Source organism: Lissotriton helveticus, chromosome 6 (genome assembly GCF_964261635.1).
Source record: "Lissotriton helveticus chromosome 6, aLisHel1.1, whole genome shotgun sequence".
NCBI classification, from domain to species: Eukaryota; Metazoa; Chordata; class Amphibia; order Caudata; family Salamandridae; genus Lissotriton; species Lissotriton helveticus.
In genome coordinates this window covers 771,324,343-771,343,122 of record NC_136067.1, presented here as the reverse complement: position 1 = coordinate 771,343,122, position 18,780 = coordinate 771,324,343, and the positions used below count along the sequence as shown (strand labels likewise).

Here is an 18,780-nt window from a genome sequence, read left to right as displayed (position 1 = left end):
ACGCTGGTTGATCACTAGTGCCACTTCTGTAACTTACTGTATGTATTTGTGTCTCTGCACACTCTTATATTTGGGTATACTGACTGATCACTAGTACCACCTTTGTACTGTGTAGCTTACTTTATGTACTTTTTTTCCTGCACATGTGTACCACTATAGTGTATTATCCCACACCCACCTAAACCACCGCCCCAACATGGATCCTATCGGCAATCACACATATAAAATCAACTACCCACCGACACTCACCAAAAAAGCTGCTAAACGCTTTAAACACAACTTCCTTAGGTCACACTCTGAAACACCCTTTGCTGACACCTACTTCTCACCGATCAATGGATCCCTGAACACTGATGATATCTTCCACACCACACGCAGAGCTCAATGGAGAAAAGCGTTCCTCTCCTTACTCACCGTCTCCTCCACCAAGAAATCCTCTCACAGCCTAACTCTCTCCATCACGCCATCCCAACTCGTTCCAGGCAGAGCCACCATCACTATCTACAATAAAGGGATTGTCCTATCTCAATCCACAGACAGGAACCTGGAACTACTAGACAACTTGTTCCCCACTTTCAAAGAGCACCTCTCCAATTCGCGGAACAACACTCATATCTCCTCCAGTCCCACCAACCACGACCTCATATCTCCTACCACCCACAACCCCTCCAACTCACTTCAGCGCCAGTTAACTACTGCATACTCCTCAATCAGGGACACACCTACCACCCCTCTATCCCAGCTCAGCACAAACCAACTACTACTTACATCTCAATCAGGGACACACCTACTACCCCGGACCCCCCATCTCCCACCCACAATTATTCTATCCCAGTTCAGCACCAGGCAGTTGCCACACGCGCCTCAAACACAGACACAGATCGCTCCCCCTCATACACCACTCACACCCCCACCCCTGCTACCAATCCACGGGCCTCCACACTTATCAACACTCCTCTCACACCTACAGATGGCTCTAACACCCCGTTCACCCCTGACAGCACAGCTCCCTCCCACAACACACCTAACCTCGCAAAAACTGTCCTCGGCCCCCTCATCGTCCCTGCAACCCCTCACACAACTACACCTCCCAGCCCAACATGTCCTCCCCCCTTCCGATTAACTCTCTCACTCAACTCTCCCCCTACCGGACCTCAATCCCAGCTCGCAATCGCAACAACCGCCCTCGTCGTACCCACAACCCTACTTCTGACCTTGACACACTCTCCCTTCTCAGCTCCTATGACCCTGCACCCCATAATGACACAACCACCCCACACCTCACCATTCCCACGATACACCACAAATCCCCTTAGACCCCCCACACTAAACAGCAGATCCTCCATCCCCAATAACCTTAGAAAAGTCCCCCTCGCTCTAGAACCACCTACCACCCTCAACACACCCCGTCTCAAATGCACTCTCCTCAACTGCAGATCGGCCTCGAAACATTCCGCCGCCATTGCTGATCTCCTCTTATCGCTGGACCTTGACATAATCATCCTGACTGAAACCTGGCTAACTGAATCTTCGACACCTATAATGGACATTCTAGTCCCTCCCAACTACCACATTATCAGGCTCGACAGATCAGGCAACATTGGGGGTGGAATCGCATGCATTTACAGGAACAACATCTCTGTCTTGAAAGTCAACTCCACCTCCCTACCATCCCCAACATCCTGGGAATACATCTGCCTCGACATTATTAGTGAGGGCAAACCGATATGTTCTCTTCACAGCATTTACCACCCTCCCGGGGACAACTTCACCTTCTCCCAACAAATCATGGATATGATCTCAACCAATTCCGGACGGCAGCTCACCCAAATATACCTTGGTGACTTTAACCTCCACTGGAACGATCGCAATGACGCGGTGGTAAACAGTCTTAAAAATTTCCTTGACGCCCTTAACCTCACCCAAATATGCAACAACCCAACCCATGAGAAAGGCTCTATCCTTGACCTGATCATCTCCAAAGAGGACTCTATCCTACTCGAGTCCATCCAACCCTGTGACTGGTCAGATCATATTATCACATTCTTCATCAATGAAAAAGTTAAAGTTAACCCGGCTCAACTCTCCAAACCGAAAGTCTGGAAAAGAGACATGAAAAAACTCAACGCAGGCTCTCTTCCCCCTAACAGGTGCAATCTCCTACTTCCACCGATAGGCGATACAGACGTTCAAACCTTGACTGACCACTATCTCAACGCTATGACCTCAATAATTAATGAGGCTGCACCTATGCAGCTAAAAAGAGTCTCATCTAAAATCTCCAACCCATGGTACGACGGAAGTCTCAATGAGGATAGACGAGACATGCGAATGGCAGAGCGTACCTGGAGATCAGCTCCCTCTGCAATGCACCTAAAAGACCTGAAGAAAAAGAGAAACGCCTACTTCAGGAAAATAAAACGTTCAAAATCAGACTTCTTCAGCCTCCAGCTCGACCAAGCAAAAAATCGCCCGAGAAAACTGTTTGAGCTAATCAGATCACAATCCAAGGATCAACCCCAACCACTCAACACTGTGAGTAAAGCACCCTCCTGTGAAGACTTTGCTGCTTTCTTTATCCAAAAAAATGACAACATAAAAAGCGATCTCCTTACCGACGCAAGCCTCTACTCCAAACCCCAGTGCCTAGCACCCGCTGAACCAAAAAACATACTACATGGTCAACCTTTGGCACATACTCGGAAGAAGAAATTGGCAAGCTACTCAGCACCCTGAAACCATCCAATCACCTCACGGACCCCCTTCCTGCCTCCGCAGTAAAAGACTTTACCCCATTGCTTCTCCCTCTCTGGACTAAAATTATCAACAGCTCTCTCCAACAAGGAAGCATACCTGACTCCCTCAAAGTTGGTCAAGTCACACCTCTATTAAAGAAACCCACAGCCGACCCCTCTGATCTCAACAACTACCGTCCCATTACCAATATTCCCACTCTCGCCAAACTGCTGGAAAAATGCGCACAATTACAATTGACTAAACACATTGAACAATTTGATCTCCTCAACCCTCACCAGTCAGGCTTCCGAGCAGGACACAGTACAGAAACTGCCATGACTCACATAATTGACGACGCTCTTCAAATACTAGACCAAAACGACACTTGCCTCCTCATCCTTCTTGACCTCTCTTCAGCATTCGACACCGTTAAACATGAAAATCTGCTAGAACTACTAAATACAAGAATGGGTTTATCTGGAACTGTTCTCAAGTGGTTCACTTCCTTTCTTCACAACAGGTCGCAGAAATTCAAGAGCAACAACCAGATGTCCTCGCCAATACCTGTAACGCTAGGCGTCCCCCAAGGCTCCTCTCTATCCCCAACTCTGTTCAACCTAGTCATGGAACCACTCACTACCTTGCTACAAGCATCCAATGTACACTTTCACATGTACGCCGATGACACCCAACTTTATCTCAAATTACAATCCCCCAATGACATCCTGCTCCTGAACTCAACAATCAGACGCACCCAATCCTGGCTTGCCGATAACCACCTCAAACTCAATGCCCTGAAAACAGAGTTCCTTCTGATCTCACCTCCAGCGAAGATCTCCACCACTCAAATTTGGCTTAAACACCTAACCGCTCTCAATGTCCAACCCACCATCGTGGACTCAGCAAAATCTTTAGGCATAACACTCGACACCAATCTCAACATGAAGCAACATATCAGCAAGGCAACTAAGGGAGCGAACTTCCAGATCAATACTCTGAGGAAACTAAAACCCTTCCTCCCAGCCAAAGACTTCCAAACCGCAGTACAAGCAATAGTCATCCCTCGAATTGAATACGGTAGCACCGCCCTCTGTGGACTCCCCCTAACCACAACCGCACCATTAAGAGCTTCCCTAAACGCTGCAGCGAGACTCATCACTGGGTCAAAAAAGCACTCCCATATTACCCCTGATTTGAAAACCCTGAATTGGCTGCCTTTTGAAGCCAGAATACACCTGAAAATCGCCTGCATGACACACAAGGCGGTTCACCTAAACTCACCCGGCTACCTCGCTCAGAAACTGACAATCTCTGGCGGAACCAGAAACACTAGAGGCACAAACAATCTTCTGCTGAAACCGAGAAGATTCCGGAAGGAAAAAACATATAAGCGCTCCTTCTCGGGAATGGCACCTAGGATCTGGAACTCACTCCCTCCAGAAACCAGGCTTATCTCTTCCACTACACTCTTTAAAAAAGAAGTAAAAGCTATCCTCATGGCTAAATACGCTGGAACCAGTATCTAGAACTCTAATACTCGGCACCGATCTGTTCTACATGCTTAACCCCTTTGCCTACTTGTATGAGTTGTCTCATCACTCACATGATTGGCGTTGCAGTCACCTATTTGTACTGTTTGATTTATTGATTTATCTGTCTGACTATGCTCCCTTATGTACCCCTCTATGTAACCTATTGTAACCTATTTGTACTATTTGATCTATTGATTTATTTGATTTGATTTGTATGACTATGCCCCCTCATGTACCCCTCTATGTAAAGCGCTCTGATATCTGCAAAGATCTTGTCCGCGCTATATAAAACTTTTAAAATAAAAATAAATAAATAAAAATAAACATTGTCAGATTTACATTGAAAAAGTGTCTAAGTGTGAACTTTTAAAACAGCTTTATATTCATGAAAATTCACTACAGTAACTAAAACGTTTTTGCTAATCTGGTTTCAGCTTAGACCCCAGGGCTGAATCTCAGATCTAGTCCTGGAACTACCAAAGTAATCCATAATGTAATCAACTGTACTTAAATGTAGAAAACCCATTGAGCTCAATGCTAGAGTGTGTTTTAGGACTGTGTTGCTTACTACCAATACTGTAATCATTGTTTGCACAAACTTTATTGCTACCTTGCAAAGTATTTACATGAGAGTACTCATAACCTGATAAGTATATTTTTATAACTGTTGGTTCTAAAAAAATAAAACACCTATATCTGTGGATATAAAAACAATTGGCCCGGAGTTCAGTCCTTGAGTGTGTGAAACATTTTGCTGACAGACTGTCCTCTGGTACTGCCTTACTGCTCGACCAAGCTACCACTTTTGAGAGTGAGAGTAAGGTCAGTTCTGACTTTAACCTCTGTTATACCTCTGGGGTTGGTAGACTCTATACACACTGTACTTCATTCTAGTCCAGTATATATATCTCTTCAGTGGTTGGAAGCTGCACTAACATCATTCGACAGTTACGGAAGCTAGCCCCCGTTCTCTCTCAATCGATGCTGCGCTCCATCGTAGCGGCCACGGCGATCTCGAGGTTAGATTACGGGAACGCCCTTTATCTTGGCCTGCCAAAAACTTTAACAAACAGGCTACAGGTCGTCATGAATGATGCTGCACGTCTCATCTTCAGGCTACCAAGACGATCTAAAGCATCCCATCTGTTAAAGAGTCTGTACTGGCTCCCCATCAAAGAGCGTGTGGAATTTAAGAATCTGTGCACAGCTCATAAGGCAATATATGGTCTGGCTCCCGCCTATATTAAAGATCGCTTGGCGGTGTACAGCCCAATGAGAGCTCTTAGATCTTCAGACTCTCAGTTACTGGTCTGTCCTCGGTACAAACTTGTAACCAAGGGAGGGAGAGCCTTCTCTGTGTTAGTTCCTCAGCTATGGAACACACTACCTGAGACGCTACGCAGGGAAGGGAATCTCCTACGGTTCAAAAAGGTGCTAAAAACACTGCTGTTTAGAAGGTCTATGAGTGCGATATAAGCTACTCTCTCCCCATTAGGATACTTTCCTGCAAGAGGACAAATGGGCTGTTTAGGACTGTCCTTGGCAGCCTAAAACAAAAAGAAAGACATTTATTTCAACATCAGTAACGTTTAAAACCTACAACCTTAGGAGGTGACAACTGACATAACGGCTTTTGAATTACTTGTGAGGAATTTCAGTAAAACACACAAGAGTTTTGAGCACTTAAGTCTTGAAAGAAAGAAAAAAACTATGCCAGTGCACCAAACAATGTTGCATGGAGCCACCAAGTAGTGCTGGAGAGCTATTGCTGATGACGTTTTTCCAGATCAAGTCTGGTAAATACAGATAAGATGAGAAATCTGGGGGAAGAAATATCCATTAGAAGTGTATCAGTTTCTGGCGCTCGAGGTCTAACAGTCCCCGTTGGGACTCACCCGGAGAAAACACAGCACGATGAAACGAAGCACACAGGACTTGCAGAACGCCGGACAGTAATGTATAAAGTGTGTTTGTTGGTATGACTGGGTCCTCCGAAGGGGCGGATTGGGGCCGGCCCAGGTATTGAGGGCCGGGTTCCGTTACTTTGCTTGCATACCCGAGGCCTGAGCGACTGAAGGACCTGGGACACTGCCGGGGGGCGGCCGGGACGGAGCTGGCCACGTGTTTCCCGAGCTAGAAGTTCCTCGGCTTATCACCGGGGTCGGGCGACAGACGCTCTGCTAATTGGGGTGGTGGGTAGTTTGAAACCCACGGAGCAGGGGGCAGGGAGGGGGGATTTTGTTATTGCAGAGGTGGGCGGGATGGTTGGGGTCCAGGGTGGGTGGAGACCAAAGGGACTGTCGGAATCGCATATGGCTGTCTGTAATGTTAGAGCATGTCGGGGGGGTTCCAGGTCGGGTGGTGACCACTGGGGGGGATCCGGGGAGGGACGGGGAGTTGGGGGTTTGTTATGGTCGAACGATATATTGAGATATGAAGTCATTAGCAGTTCAGTGATGCACGGTTGGAATGGTTTACAAAGCAATGGTTATGGCTAGGCATTGGGAAAAGAGCTTGAGAATCATGAGCTGGAATGTCAATGGACTTGGGGACAGGCTCAAGCGCACTATAGTTCTTCAATTTCTTAAAAGACACCAACCGGACATAGTAATGTTGCAAGAAACCCCCCTACTGGGTAACACATGTCACGCACTTAACAGGTGGGGCTATACTCTCGCCTCGCACTCGGGCTTCACATCAGGTTCCAGGGGGGTGGGGATACTTATGCGCCGCTCGCTGCCCTTCCACATTGACAGTACTAAGGTAGACCCACAAGGCCGTTTCACGGTGGTCACAGGACGCTGGGAGGGGTACACGCTTAACCTGCTTTCGACATACATCCCGCCGGGATTACAAGCCCAGGCCTTTACAGACCTGGGCAAATTGCTGCTCTCCCTTCCCGAAGGTCAATTGGTCCTAGGCGGGGACTTCAATTCTGTAGTATCGGGGCTCCTTGATAGACAGCCCCCCAGGGATATTCCCCAAGGGCGCCTCTGGTTGGCTGACTTTCTTGAGGCCTTTGGACTCACCGACGTTTGGCGTCACCTTCATCCCACACATAGCCAATTCACCTTCTTCTCAGGGCCACATCATACCTTCTCTCGGATTGACTATATCCTCACCGTCCTGCAGCACCACACTATAATACGGGAGGCCACGCTATTACCCAGGGGCATTTCGGACCATTCCCCTATTACTACACATATTACGTTCGGGACCAGGAGGGAGGGGTGTGTAGCGCCAATAAACCCCTGGCACCTAAAGAACGAAGACACGCGGGGGAAACTTGACACCTCCATCTCCAATTACTTTGAAGAGAACTTGGGATCGGTAGACTCCCCTGTCACGGTATGGGAGGCATTCAAAACGGTGATTAGAGGGGAGGCGCTTTCAGCCATCGCGGGAAAAAAACGGGAACGGCAATGTCAGGTCACTACAGTTGAGGCGGACCTTGCGGCACTGGAAGCCGAAGCTCTTGAAAAGGGGGCCAGGTCGATTAGGCACAAGTGGCAGGTTAAATTGGCAGAATACAGAGAGCTGGTCTCCCTGGAGGCCCAGACGGTGGCTAGACACAGAATGGGTAGATTGTACGACCAGGGTGACAAAGCTGGGAAGCTCATCGCCTGGTTAGATAAAAAACAGCAAGCCAAGAAGATAGTCCCATTAATTCATGCGCAATCCGGAGTGATTCTCACAGAGCCTCGTGGGATAGTGGAGGAGTTTGCTAGACACTATAAACAGGTCTATACGAGGGTGTCTGACCGACCAGAGGAAGACTCTATTGCCCTCCTTGCTGATATCCGAATGCCGTGTCTATCTGATGAAGATCGAGAGTCCATTGATAGCCCCCTCACAGAGACCGAACTAAAGCGGGCGATAATGGAACTCCGGCCTGGGAAGGCAATGGGTCCTAACGGCCTCCCGATAGAACTCTACAAGATCAAACCAGATACAGTCAGTAAGCACCTTAAAGCCATGTTTGAGACGAGTAGAGAGAAGGGAATTCTGCCGCGCGACCAGCGCATCGCCACTATAGTGGCAATCCCGAAGGAGGGGAAGCCGGCTGAACACTGTGCCTCATACAGACCGATCTCGCTCCTAAACGCTGAGCCGAAAATACTGGCGAAGGCACTTGCCAATAGGCTCAAACCAGTACTTAGTACGCTGGTTCATCCTGACCAGTCAGGATTTATGCCACACCGGAATACGGCCCTCAATATCCGTCGCCTACACGGGGTGCTTGGCCAGCGCCATAGACTGACGGAGGACGCGGTGGTGGTCTCCCTGGACGCTACTATGGCGTTCGACACCCTAGAATGGCCGTACATGTTCGCCGTCCTGTGTAAGCTGGGCTTCGGACCCCGATTCTCGTCATGGGTTCGTCTCCTCTATTCGGAACCGCTGGCACAGGTCCTAGTGAATAATAGAGTATCGGAGATCTTCACTTTGGAACGGGGCACTAGACAGGGCTGCCCTCTCTCCCCTCTCCTGTTCGCCCTCTCCCTTGAACCTTTGGCTGCCTGGATTAGACAGGACGTATACCTTCGCGGAATAGAGTGGGCGGAGGGATGGGAAGATAAAATTTCCCTATACGCTGACGACATTCTTTTATACCTCTCCAAGCCACGACGATCAATCATCGCTGCGCTGGACATCCTCGCCAGCTTTGGTCGCAACTCCGGCTTCAAAGTCAACTGGAGCAAATCCTACCTTTGTGTCCTCAGAGGGGAGTCACCGAGGCTTCCTGCCACTTGTCCCATCACAGTGGTTGAGGAGGGCTTCAAATACCTGGGAGTGTTCGTCTCCACGGACAAAGCCCTATCCTATGAGCGTAATCTTCTACCTCCCCTTCGGCGTCTCCAGCGAGACGCCCAATCTTGGCAAGATCTGCCATTGTCATTGCTAGGCCGGGCCGCCTTATTCAAAATGATGGCGCTACCCAGGTTCCTGTATGCCCTCCAAAACTACCCTGACCTAGTGCCTGACGCCTACTTCAAGGCTGTTGACGCTGCTCAACGTACCCTCCTCTGGGCGGGCGCCCCTCGTATTGCCTTGCAAAAACTCACACTGGGGTGGTATGACGGAGGCATAGCCCTACACGACATTCGAAAGTACTACTGGGCGGCTCATCTCTCAGCTATTAATCAAGGGACCTATGGGGACGGTAATGATCCGGCCTATGGGATGGACAGATGGCAACTCCCGGGGGGGAACTACGAAATCGCACTCTACTCCAAAGGGGGTAAACATCACTTCACTGGACCTACGCAGCATTCGGTACAGATATGGCACATAGCCCAAAAAAAACTTGGCTGGTCCGGGGTCCTCACCATGGCCACGCCGCTATGGGCCTCGGGCAAATTAGGCAACCTGGGCCAAACTAAGGGATTCCGGAATTGGGACCTGATTGGGATCTCACAAATCAGAGACGTCTGGGGACCCAAGGGTGTACACACATTCGAGCACATGCAGGCAACCTACGAACTGGCACATACCGAATACTTTCGATACTTACAGTTGCGACACTCGCTCCAGGCAAACATTCCACCAGGCACTACACTACCTGTATGCTCACCTCTTGAAGACAGGCTGTTAGATGGCCTAATTCCGGAACACGCTATATCCCTCACGTACAAAAAATTACTTAATAACTCCCCGACATACTCCTTCCTCTAAAAGAGAAGTGGGTGGCGGATGGGTTAGAAATTGATGAGGAGGAGTGGACCTATGCTCTGGCGTCCCCCCGGGAAGTAGCAATATCAGCCCGAATGCGCCTAATTCAGTTGAAGATACTTCACAGGATTTACATTTCAGGTGCAAAGCTGCAGAGAATGGGAAGGGGTGGGGACGGACTCTGCAGGAGGAGTTGTGGTGCAGAGAGTACCTTCTTCCATATCCTTTGGGGGTGTCCAAAGATTCAACTGTACTGGGGGAGGGTGGTCCGCTGCATGCAAGAGGTGTGGGAGGTAGAACTACGGCTGGAGGCAAAAAGATGTCTGCTCAACATTTGGGAACCAACGGACCTGTCACATAAGGGGAGGCTTTGGGTCACGCTTGGGCTGATGATGGCTAAACGCAACATTGCCAGACTGTGGGGTGATCCCAACCCGCCGAAACTGAGAGACTGGAAATGTGACATGGACTGGTCCATGCTGCAGGAGAAAACGGTGTATGTCTCACGAGGCTGTCCTCGCAAATGGGTGGAAATATGGTCCAGGTGGAACGAATATAGGGGGAACATCTGTGAGCCCCCGCGGTCTGGCTCACTGGACATGCAAGATGCGACCTGATTCCTAGCACATATACTAATTTAGTTACCGTACATGTGCACCTGAACTGTCTGAACCTTACAGTTGTGTAACGTGTCGACCAAGTTAATGGGGGGGATGTTCTTAGTTTGTTTCTTTCTAGGGACCTACACACATCGACCATGTGATATGCATTAAACTGAAAATATGACCTTCCTTATCCCTCATTATCCTTCAGGATCTCACAGTTGTACATTATGCAACGCCACCGTACCCCCGGGTTGACGGTCTGGGCTGTGTATAAAAAATTTGTCTACATTACTGATTTTACTGTTGGCCGGCCCTGTGGGGTTGTAGGCGAGGAATGTCTTATGTGATCTGCTCAATAAAGGTCTTTAAAAAAATAAATAAATAAAAAGAAGTGTATCAGTTTCATGTTCCAACTTTTTCTCATTTAAGGGCTGCATCCTCTTTAATGGAATGCATGCAAAGATGTCCTAAAACTGCCCACTTCACCGCGTTTACCTATGAAGAAAATAAAAAGCAACAAAATGTGTTTGTAGCAGGTCAAGAAGCACTTACCTTGTCCTTGTCCTTGTCCTTTGATCTCTGCCTCACTGGCCGCAGTCCGCCAAGAAAATCTGATGTTTCCATGTGCATGTGACAGTTCACAGAGTACAATGTCTGTTTTGCCATGGCTGCAAATAGTTGACAGATGGTTGTTTTCCCACACCTAATAATGAAGTAACAGAAGACGTAAATAAAATCCTGTTTATGACTTTAAAATTAGAAGTAAAAAGCATTTCACATAATGCCAAAGTTTGCACAAACAGTTCTGAATCACCAAATCCCTCTTCCTGAAGGTAGCTCAGGATTTATAAAATGTACCAAAGAAAAAGTTATCAAGTTCAGTAAGAACATTTCTGGTGGATACATAATCTTACAGCAGATACTCCACCTTATGAATTACATTTCCAGGCATCACACTGGTCCAGAATAGCTTTCCAGGAGCAATATCACTCCAGCGCCACTAGGTAGCTCCGTGCGCCTTCAGTTGCAACGCTGCCTCCAGACCAAACACTAGAGTACAAGAGGCTCTAATCAGCGTAATGAAGCCATTCCTTAACTTTTCCCATGCCTCACTAAGGCATGCAACGAGAAATCTAAAGCAATGACTGTGACAAAGATAGACGTTTTTACTACCTTAGGATCCTACTAGTCATGGTACTAACTCGCCAGGAGAGGACGGAGGCTGGTGGGTAATCAGCGGTAAGCTTAGGTATCCACCTTCACCAGAAATATTGTTTCAGAAGGTGAATAACGTTTTCTTCTGATGCATACATCTTCACACAGATTCCTCACCTTCTGAATGAGTCCCAAGGATATACCACCCCAGGACCTGAGATACAGTACTGTTGCTGAACCAAGAAGCCTGCAACACAGCCTAGGCAAATTATCGATCACTACATGCCTGAGAGGCGAGGCAGGACAATGCTTGGCAAAAGTGTTCAAAGATGACTGTGTAGCTTCACTCTTGTTACACCATCAGCGGCACTAAGGCAGCCAGATGCAGAGTGCTGAGCCCCAATGTTATCCAATGGGGGATAGTGGGCCTCCGGTTGGTGGCTGCTGACGAGCTGGCCACTGGGTTGTGGGAGCTAAGCTTCTAGAATTGTACACATGGCAAATGGGGGTTTAGGCCAGCACAAAAGATGCACCCTCAGCGGCACTAGGGCGGCAGGGTGCAGTTTCAACGTCGGGCGCCCTGTTTGCAACGGGGAACCTTCGGTTTGCAAAGGCACTGCAGGCTTAGGGACGGAGGTCTTCTGGGTGAGACCACCACTTCGAGAGTTAAGTTGGGATGTTAGGGGTTGGTTAGGCACCGTCGGTTTGGCCACCCAAGGCCGTGGGGCTTCAGGTGCAGGGGTGCCTTTTGGAGTCGGATCTTCTTACCAGCTCCTGGTCGGGGTTGGGGGGACCTTCTGGATTTAGGCTGCAGGTGTCGGCTGGAGGCTTAGGTCTGGGGTCGCCGGATATCAGGTCATATTTCCCGGGGGACCTCCTCGTGGTGTTTGCCCACTCCAGCTCGGGTCATGGACGGCGGGTGGAGTGTGGTGGTTGAAGGCAAGCAGGTCCTCCGGGGTTTGAGGTTGCTGGCTGCAGGATTTTGCAGGAGCAGGTTCGAGGTGGAGACAAGCCGGTAGGGCTGGGGCCAAGTCAGTGGGCATCTTCCTCTTGCTAGCTGCTGCACGGCTGTTCAGCCCTTCTTCTTGCAGTTTCTTCTGGTCAGAGGAAGCAAAGTTCAGGGGTGCGCCCCTAAATACTAGATTTAGGGGTTTTACAGGTAGGTAAAAGGTAGGGACCAGTGTGTTGCTTCCCTTTGGTGGGTACACCCGCAATTATGCCACCCTCCAGTGGGAGTGGGCATGAGCCTGTCTCTGGTTGGCCGAGTCCCCCTATCTTCAATATGACGTGGACTGAGAGTTGTGCTTCACCTTGCCTCTCCCACCTGAGGGGTTGAGTTGGCAGAGGTGGGGACACCTCTCTTCCTCACTTGTTTTTCCCGCCGGTTCTCTCACCCAAATTGGGGGTCAGAACCAGTGGGGACAAGTTGCTGAGAGCAGCAAGTGGCCTGGGGAATCTCACAAAGGCGGCAAGCCTTTGAAGCTTCCCATTTGTGAACCCTGCCCATCCTGGGAGAGGAGGCTTTGCACCTCGTCCCAGAATGTGCATTGTTTCAGGCCCCAGAGAGCAGCAGGCTCTCCACCCAGGGGTCCAGGAACATGCCTGGTGGTGGCAGCTGAAAGCAGCCACTCAGCCTGGACACTAGTGGTAGGTTTATTTTCAGGGGGCATCTCTAAGATTCCTTCTGTGTGTATTTTTCATTACATCCCACACTGGCATCAGTGTGGGTTTAATGTGCTGAGAAGTTTGATACCAAACTTCTCAGTTTTTAGAGTAGTCATTATGGTGCTGTGGAGTTCGTAATGACAAACTCCCAGCACCATATACTCTTAATGGCAGCACACACTTACAATGTCTAAGAATGGACTTAGACAGTGTAGCGGTACAGGGCTCATGCACCTGAACCCTCACCACTGGTATAGTACACCCAGCTAGAGGGGTGACAGACCTATGCCATGGCAGTGGGTTGTAGGCATGGCACACAGATGTGTGCCATGTCGATTCTTCACTTTGTTCTGCACCAAAACACACAGCCTGAAAAGGCAGTGTGTGTGTATAAAGGTACAGGACCTCTAAGGGTGGCACAGTAAGTGCTGCAGCCCTTGGAGGTCTTCCCTGGTCACAGTGCCCTGGGTACCTGTGGTACCATTTACCAGTGGCTGACCTGTGGCCAGAGAGTGCCAATTGGGTTTTGTCTTCAATGCAGTTTTAGCGAAAGAACATCTGTGAATCCAAGCGGCCCGACTGGTGCCATGGGTGGACCCTCCGTCGGGGAACCAGTAGGGGCCCTTCCCGACCCAGCAGGGTCCGAAGGCACGCCAGCAGGCTGCTCAAAAATTAGGTGCATGGCCTAAAAATTTGTGGAGTTGGGTGGCAGTCGCTCCGGGGTGCATGGCATGAAAGCTGACGCAGGTTTTCACATCGTGGATGCACTCGAGGCACCAAGGCAGACAAGATACTGGTCCGTCACTGACAACTGATGGTGACAAGCACCACAGTGCTTAAAGCCGACTTGTCTAGAGGACATACCTGCAACACCAGGAGAAGCATTCTCAAAAGACTTCGACAAAAGGTCAAAAAAGATTCAGTCAAAAAGTGATTAGGGTAACTTTCTCCAGATCTGGTACAGTAAGAAAATAACTAATGCCAGCTAGCTGGGATGGCACCTATATAGGCACAGTGCATGTCAATCAGATATATAAAGCAAAATCACTAGTATAAGATTGGACCAAAATAAACCACAGCAAGCTCACTTGCATGATGATTTCAGTATATGATATCAATCCATAAAAGGTACATAAAACCACATCTGTTTTAATTGTAGGTTTGTGACTTAATGTAGGACGTAAACAAAAGGCACATACCCAGTATCTCCCACGAGTAGTATTGCCTCGCCAAACTTCAGTGCTCTTCCCACTAGAACTGCCAATCTTCTCATTCCTAGAGTCCATACGATATGGGAAAACTCATTCTCCATGACACCAGACGGAGCAGAAAATAGGGTGCCTGACCAAAGGGAAGAAAATGGGTTAATAAAGATGGCTTAAGAGTATTGAACACTAGCACGTGTAAGCAGCCAATTAGATTTACAAAGGATGACCAGAATATTAGCACACTCACCTAATTCTCTCTTCAAAGTGTCATCAGAAAATAGAGCTTGTGGGTTAATTTTCCTTTTGAAGTGTTTTTCAATGACTCTCTGAATGACGACCTCTTCTTCTGGTTTCCTCACTCTGCCAGCCAGAAGAAGGAACCCTGAGAACAGCAGATGTGATAAAATACATTGGATTTTCCAAGTATGTAAAGGACAGATTCAAATCCTAAAACGGAAGATTTTGTGCTGTACTAACTTCCTTTGGTAATAGTGTCTGTCTTTCTCATCCAGGAAAATACGCCCTGGAATAAAGGGCTTAACATGTCATAGACAAACAGCCAGGAAAGAAGTAGAAGTTGAGGTCACATGTTTCAGCTTACCAACAATGAATTTTAACTACTCAAGACGAAGACTGACTATCTATCTGCAGTATTAAACTTAAGTTGGTTTAACAACATACGCAATGCAAGCTGTGACTCAAGTTCTCAGACCATGGCAAAATTAATCTTTAACCACTGGACCAGTCAGAGTGGCAGGGAGTATAGAAGCTACTCCATGTTCGGTATTAACAACAATTCTCTAGTACCAGTCTTTTTCTCTGTGCTGAAATAATGTGGTTCAAATGTTACGTTCTCTAGTGTGACACAGACAGCAGGTGGTATTAGCCACTAAACAAGGACGCAATGTCAAATTAAGCTTTGGTCAATGCTAACTTGCATCTTTAACTGAATCCTCTTCATAGTGAATAGTTTTCATTTCCAAATAATTTTGTAGTGTCAGCAAATCCTTCTCAAATTAACAGGCATGACAGAGTTGAATCATAACATTTTGCAGTTCAAAACCAACATATCATACCATCCTCCGCCAAATGTTGGAGCCAGTCGTAGTCCTTCTCAAGCTGTTCTGCTAAACGGTACCTTTCCGCCCATCTAAACAAATCACGAAGGGTGATAAAGCCATACTTTCCAGCAAAAACTGTGGAACCTCTGCGATGGGACTGTCATAAGGAAATGCAAATACAAAATGTATTTAAAAAGTACTATTTTACCTATATGTATACACAGCTGTATATATATATATATAATTTATGCAGACATACATATGTATAAATAAACACATGTGCTATATTTGAATTCACACTCCATAAAAAAATGATTCCACAACTGTCTATTACATGGTACTTTTAGTATTTTAAGTTACCTTTAAGAGCTTGAAGAACAATTTCATTCTCAACTCTCATTCCGAGTCAGATTGAAAACTGGATAAAGTCAAAACTATCACGTAATCCTACTAACATGTATTAGTCCATTCCACAAAACAGAGGGGGAGAGTAGTGAAAGATGTACAGATAAAGTACTCACCAGAAAGAGCGTTACGATAGGGAAGTAACTTGTTATTCTGATGGATAAGACTAACCGAAGATTAGTCATCTTTTGAATAGATTTCAAAGCAGTACCCTCCAAGGTGGTGGGTCTGAGGAATCTTGCAGGCAAAGTGGCCCACCTTGCAGACAGAGGGTGGGTGAAGTAGCTAATGGTGGAGGTGTGGATCAAAACCCATGCAGAAGTCTAGAACCGGAACACACTGAACAGATGTCACAGGTGTCCAGCAACAGAATATTCTTAAGTGAAGGCATAATGGTAGCTTGGAATGAGACCAAAGGTCCTCAGAAAGACTAATAGGGCCAACAATTAACATTTAGGAGTATCCACATCCAAGTCTAGTCAGGCCAAAGAATAAACAGAAAAGCATCAGAAAGCTTTGCTTAGAACTGACCAACCTCACAGGGTCTACACATAGCCAGTAACCTTGCGTTGTGGCCTGGGTAGACTGACTTTGTAGGTAAATGATGAGTGGGCAAAATCAAGTCCAACTCTTCAACAGGCATATAAAATGGACACGGCAGATTCAGATCAATCTCGACACAGAGCTGTAGGTTGTGGAGGTTCGGGTGGAGAACCCTGCCCCGTGGTGGGTGCGGAAGAGCCTTCTGAAGAGGTAGATTGAGCAGAAGACTGTAGGTCAGAATAGCAGACATTAGGAGCCATGTTGGCTTCCTCAATATAAGCTGAGCCCAGTTCCACCTGACTTTCAGGAACCATGGAAACGGCAGAGGCAGGAGCATGTCAAGGGCAATGGAGTCCCACGTGAGCATTATTAGTCGACCAGGGAACCCTGACGGAAACCTTGGAGCGCAAAAAGCTTAAACAATTTACTTACCTGGGGTAACACCTTTTTTGTTAGAGACTATCTAATTGCAGATTCCTCACATTGTGAATTTCACCTGAAGCTAAACTGGACCCACAAACTTTCATAGCAATTCCCTAGTGCTTCGACAGGTGTCGTGTTGGCCCTTTAATGTTTCCATAGAATTGTACTCCTGTAACATTCTCTGTTGTCACAGGATTCTTCTCCAGTCTCTGTACTGACAGTTGATGGGGAAGAAGTCCTGTGTAGATTGTACTCTACCTTGCTCCTGTGCTTTTCCTACAATAAATCTCTTTACATTATATTATACTGCGTGGACTCTACACTACAATTTTGGCGACGAGGTCCAGGAAGCACCAGGAACCCCCCGAACCTTGTTAACTATAATTTAAAGGATTTTGAATTTTCCACCTATATACAAAGAAGAAAACGTTCAGTGTGGAACTAACTTCTCAGATAATTCTGTAATTCCTTATTGAAGAACGTCAGTTCCTGATGGTCCTTGGCATACCGTTGCTATGGATATTATGGGACCTATTGGGGACAGTCACAGATTTATCATTTCTGTCATTGATATTTTCTCCAGATGGCCTTGCATTACCATAGTTGACAAAGTCGACTCAACCACTGTTATAGAATTTATTGATAAAGTTTTTATGGAGGAAGGCTTACCCAACCAAATCATTAGTGATAATGGCGTTCAATTTTTGTCTAAATTGGCTAAATCCTATTTTGATAGAACAGGCATCACTCACAAAACCACTTCACTATATAATCCTAGTGGTAATGGTTTATGTGAAAGGTTTAACAAGGTCCTAAAAAATACTATCCAAATTGCCAAATTAAAAAAAGAAGATTGGGAAGTTTGTGTACACAAAGCGGTTTGGTCCTACAGAACCAACATCCATGACGCTTTGAAAATGTCACCCTTTGAGATCATGAGGGGTCGTGTCGCTAGGACCAAATACAATCCTGACTGGTTACATAAGAAGGATTGTGTTGACATCCGCATGAGTGAAATCAAAGACAATATAATTGAGAAACATCTCCAATATAAGAAGAGTTTTGACAATAAATATGCTTCCGGATCTATAAATGTTGAAGCTGGCATGTTGGTTAAAGTGAAGTTACCATGGAAGGTTCGCAAAGGTGAATCTCAATTTTCTACACCCTTGATGGTAAAGAAAGTCTTAAGAAATGCTGTTCTTCTTAGTGATGGAAAAGTATGGAATTTAAAAAGAATTGCTATCTACAAAGGGAAGAAAGATCTATGTACTAGTTCCTATAGTTCAGGGACATTTTCTAATGTTACTCCTGATTCTCAAATTATTCAAAATAGGGATCATGGTGGTTTTCTTTTTTCTGAAAATGTTTCTGCTCCTGTTTGTACTTCTAATGTTGTTATTTCTAATGACATTAACAATGAGTCTATTTCAGGAATTGAAAATATATCTGTTCATGATGGTGACATTTCTGGTGGTATGGACAATGCAACTACTTCTGATGTAGCTAACAAGGGCAGTTTAATTTCCACCAGAAATTTTAATGATACTCACATTGCAGATGAAGTTTGTTCTTCAAGTCAAAACTCCAACAACAATATTGTTAAAAATTCCATTTACTCTGAGAATACCGTCATTGGAAAAAAACGTGTTTGTTCTAAACCTAATTGGTTGCAAGATTTTGTTTGTTATTGATTTGTTTTTTTTAAATTTTATAAGGAAGAAGATGTGTCGTGTTGGCCCTTTAATGTTTCCATAGAATTGTACTCCTGTAA

The 18,780-nt window shown here is 46.7% G+C and overlaps 1 protein-coding gene across 1 annotated transcript in view; it reads right to left on the bottom strand.

The window, feature by feature from the left end:
• MDN1 (midasin AAA ATPase 1) overlaps positions 1-18,780 on the bottom strand; it is a 2,221,312-nt gene that overhangs the window by 1,629,415 nt on the left and 573,117 nt on the right. Inside the window, exons 27-30 of the mRNA XM_078648266.1 lie at positions 15,651-15,792; positions 14,822-14,956; positions 14,566-14,707; positions 11,099-11,249 (exon numbers count right to left, since the gene is read on the bottom strand). Coding sequence (XP_078504392.1) covers positions 11,099-11,249; positions 14,566-14,707; positions 14,822-14,956; positions 15,651-15,792 — 570 coding nt within the window. The remainder of the gene's footprint in view (positions 1-11,098; positions 11,250-14,565; positions 14,708-14,821; positions 14,957-15,650; positions 15,793-18,780) is intronic.